A 2536-nucleotide genomic window follows, 5' to 3' on the forward strand; every position below is an offset into this window, starting at 1 on the left:
GAGACAGAGAGAAAGAGAGAGCGAGAGAGACAGAGACAGAGACAGAGAGAGGAAGTAGAGAGAAGATAAGAAAGGATAGAATAAGGAGAATTTGAATGAGAAAAGGATCTAATTACATTGCAGCTGCACTTTTCATCAGATAAATCTAATACATGTATATCTGATACCACTATACTTGTCCATATTAATGATCATAAGACATGACACAATAATGAAATGCTTCTTTGAGTCTCATAATCTTGTTTGACAACATTACCATAATATCATCCAATAAATAAATAAATAAATACTCGTACTGCTTCAGTACAGCTCTATGTTTTAATATTACATGTTTCTACTTTAGGCTACGAAGGATTTTTTTGGTTACGTTGCCAAAGACCCCACCAATGGAAGAGGTACTAGTACACAATACACATGCAACATGTACATGTACACACATCTAAATGTATATTATACCTTCATATTTACTTTTATTTTAATATTGACTCTTTTTTCCTTCTATTCCATTATACTGTGATTTTCCTTGAGCTTGCATGATAGACAAGCATAAATGTGTTATGCACACGCTCTGTTGTGGTCATGGAGGAATTAAATACATGTACATGTACATGTACATGCACCCACTTAATACTGATCACAGCAGAGTGTGTACATAAAACATTTCTGCAAGTTTAAGAACATGTACATGTACATATTATGGATCCTTTACATTAAACTAATGTATAATTGTATCTTTCTCTCTCCTCAGCTTGTCATGTCTTCCATTGTCCTGATAACACGGCTCAGCTAGTGCTCGCGTCAGTCGGTCAAGCATTTGAGTTGCGTTACAAGAGATACCTCAGCACTAATTCAAAGGGCGGGGCTACACCAATGACAACCACACCCACTTCTCATGATCAGTACATGTATGTGTCATTGACTTTTAGAAATATTATAACTTCATGTTTTTGTTGAATAAAATATGATAGAAGTGGAATAATGTGCTGCCTTTAGTATTTAATTTTTAGATTTTTATGTGTATTTAATTTTACAGTTACTACAAATTAATATAATTGAAAAAAATTACCTGCTTTTTAATTTTACCTTTTTGTCTTTTATCGTAAAATTAAAACCTCCTTAAAATATTCCACTTTTACAGTAACTTTGAACTTACACATTAAATTTTTCTCTCTATCTTTTTCTGTCTCTCTATAGTAAGCAGTCTTCCAAGCCTTCCCTCCCACCTCTCCCCCCTATACCAGCTCAGAGATCTACTGGTAGACTCAATGTCATTACGGACAGTAACTCGGCTGATTACACTGAACCTTACTCACCTCCAGCGCAACAGATCACTCTACCTCGCTACATGAACCACGGACCTAAGAAAAGACAGTTACCTCCTAATCCGGTTAGTTGATTAATGAATGTGTGTGTGGGATATACACCGTACATGTATGAGTATGGATTGTGTGTGGCTTAAAAATATGTACATTACACATGTACTCATCCAATTGACTTGTTATTCTAAAGTTTAATTGTTCATTATTACTCGTAGTATCATTATACATTTAATAGTACACGTACAATGTAGTATGATGTAGTTACATGTACATGTACATTTATGCGTCATAATTATGAGGAGTGATGTGTGTTTTCAATTTAATGTGTTATTTATTTGGTGTGTGTACTGTACACATACATGTACATATACACAATGTACTAGCTACTACTAGCTGTGTGTACATGTACATGTATGTACATGTATGTGTACCGGCTGGTATGTACAGTTTATGTTATGTGTTAGTGTCTGGATAGGACTTCTTGGTTTATGTTGAAGTTTGGTTTACTAAACACACACACTCATACTCACCTTGAGTGTGTGTACTGTGTACTTTACTCTTGTTTTTCTGTCCTACTCTTCCCTTCCTCTCCCTCCATAAACATTATCATCCTCCACTTAGTTTATTTTGTGCGGAATTGATTTTTGTGTTGGCTCAAATCAACTCTAAATTGTATCAAAACATTAACTTGTAAATCACAAAAAATTTATTAATTCAAACGAAAATTTAAGCAATAAAAATTTTAAGCCACGAACCAGCTACATGTATATTGTAATCCATTATTTACAGTAGCCTTCATATTTTGATATTTCCATATTTTTATATCTCCGTTATTTCCACAGCCTCCGTTAACTGTAACTAAACAGTCTCCAACTCAAGGACGGTCCTCTCATATCTCTTCATCCCAGCCCCTCCCTCCCCCTCCTCCTAATGTCCCTCCTCCTGCTCTATACTCTTCAGTTCCTCCTGTCTCCTCCTCTCACCCTGCCCTCAATCAGTCAGTTCTTGGGGTATACAGTGATGTACCAGGCTTCCCTGATGTAAGTACTCATTATTATTATACTGTACACACACACACACACACATGTAGCATGTAACATGGAAGTGAACCAAACAGCTTGATTTAAGCACTACAATAGTGCACATGGCTTTTTGAGCAACTTTAAAAATTCATAGAAAATCTAGATTTGATCGGAATGAGCTCAAACTTTTGACAC

The 2536-nt window shown here is 35.5% G+C and overlaps 1 protein-coding gene across 1 annotated transcript in view; it reads left to right on the plus strand.

The window, feature by feature from the left end:
• LOC105314702 (proline-rich extensin-like protein EPR1) overlaps nucleotides 1-2536 on the plus strand; it is a gene marked incomplete at its 5' end in the record, with an annotated part of 8373 nt that overhangs the window by 1041 nt on the left and 4796 nt on the right. Inside the window, 4 exons of the mRNA XM_020003479.1 lie at nucleotides 344-395; nucleotides 749-905; nucleotides 1195-1387; nucleotides 2162-2359. Of these exons, the coding sequence (XP_019859038.1) occupies nucleotides 344-395; nucleotides 749-905; nucleotides 1195-1387; nucleotides 2162-2359 (600 nt within the window). The remainder of the gene's footprint in view (nucleotides 1-343; nucleotides 396-748; nucleotides 906-1194; nucleotides 1388-2161; nucleotides 2360-2536) is intronic.

This window comes from Amphimedon queenslandica, unplaced genomic scaffold, assembly GCF_000090795.2.
Source record: "Amphimedon queenslandica unplaced genomic scaffold, v1.1 AMPQUscaffold_12642, whole genome shotgun sequence".
In the NCBI taxonomy this organism is placed as follows: Eukaryota; Metazoa; Porifera; class Demospongiae; order Haplosclerida; family Niphatidae; genus Amphimedon; species Amphimedon queenslandica.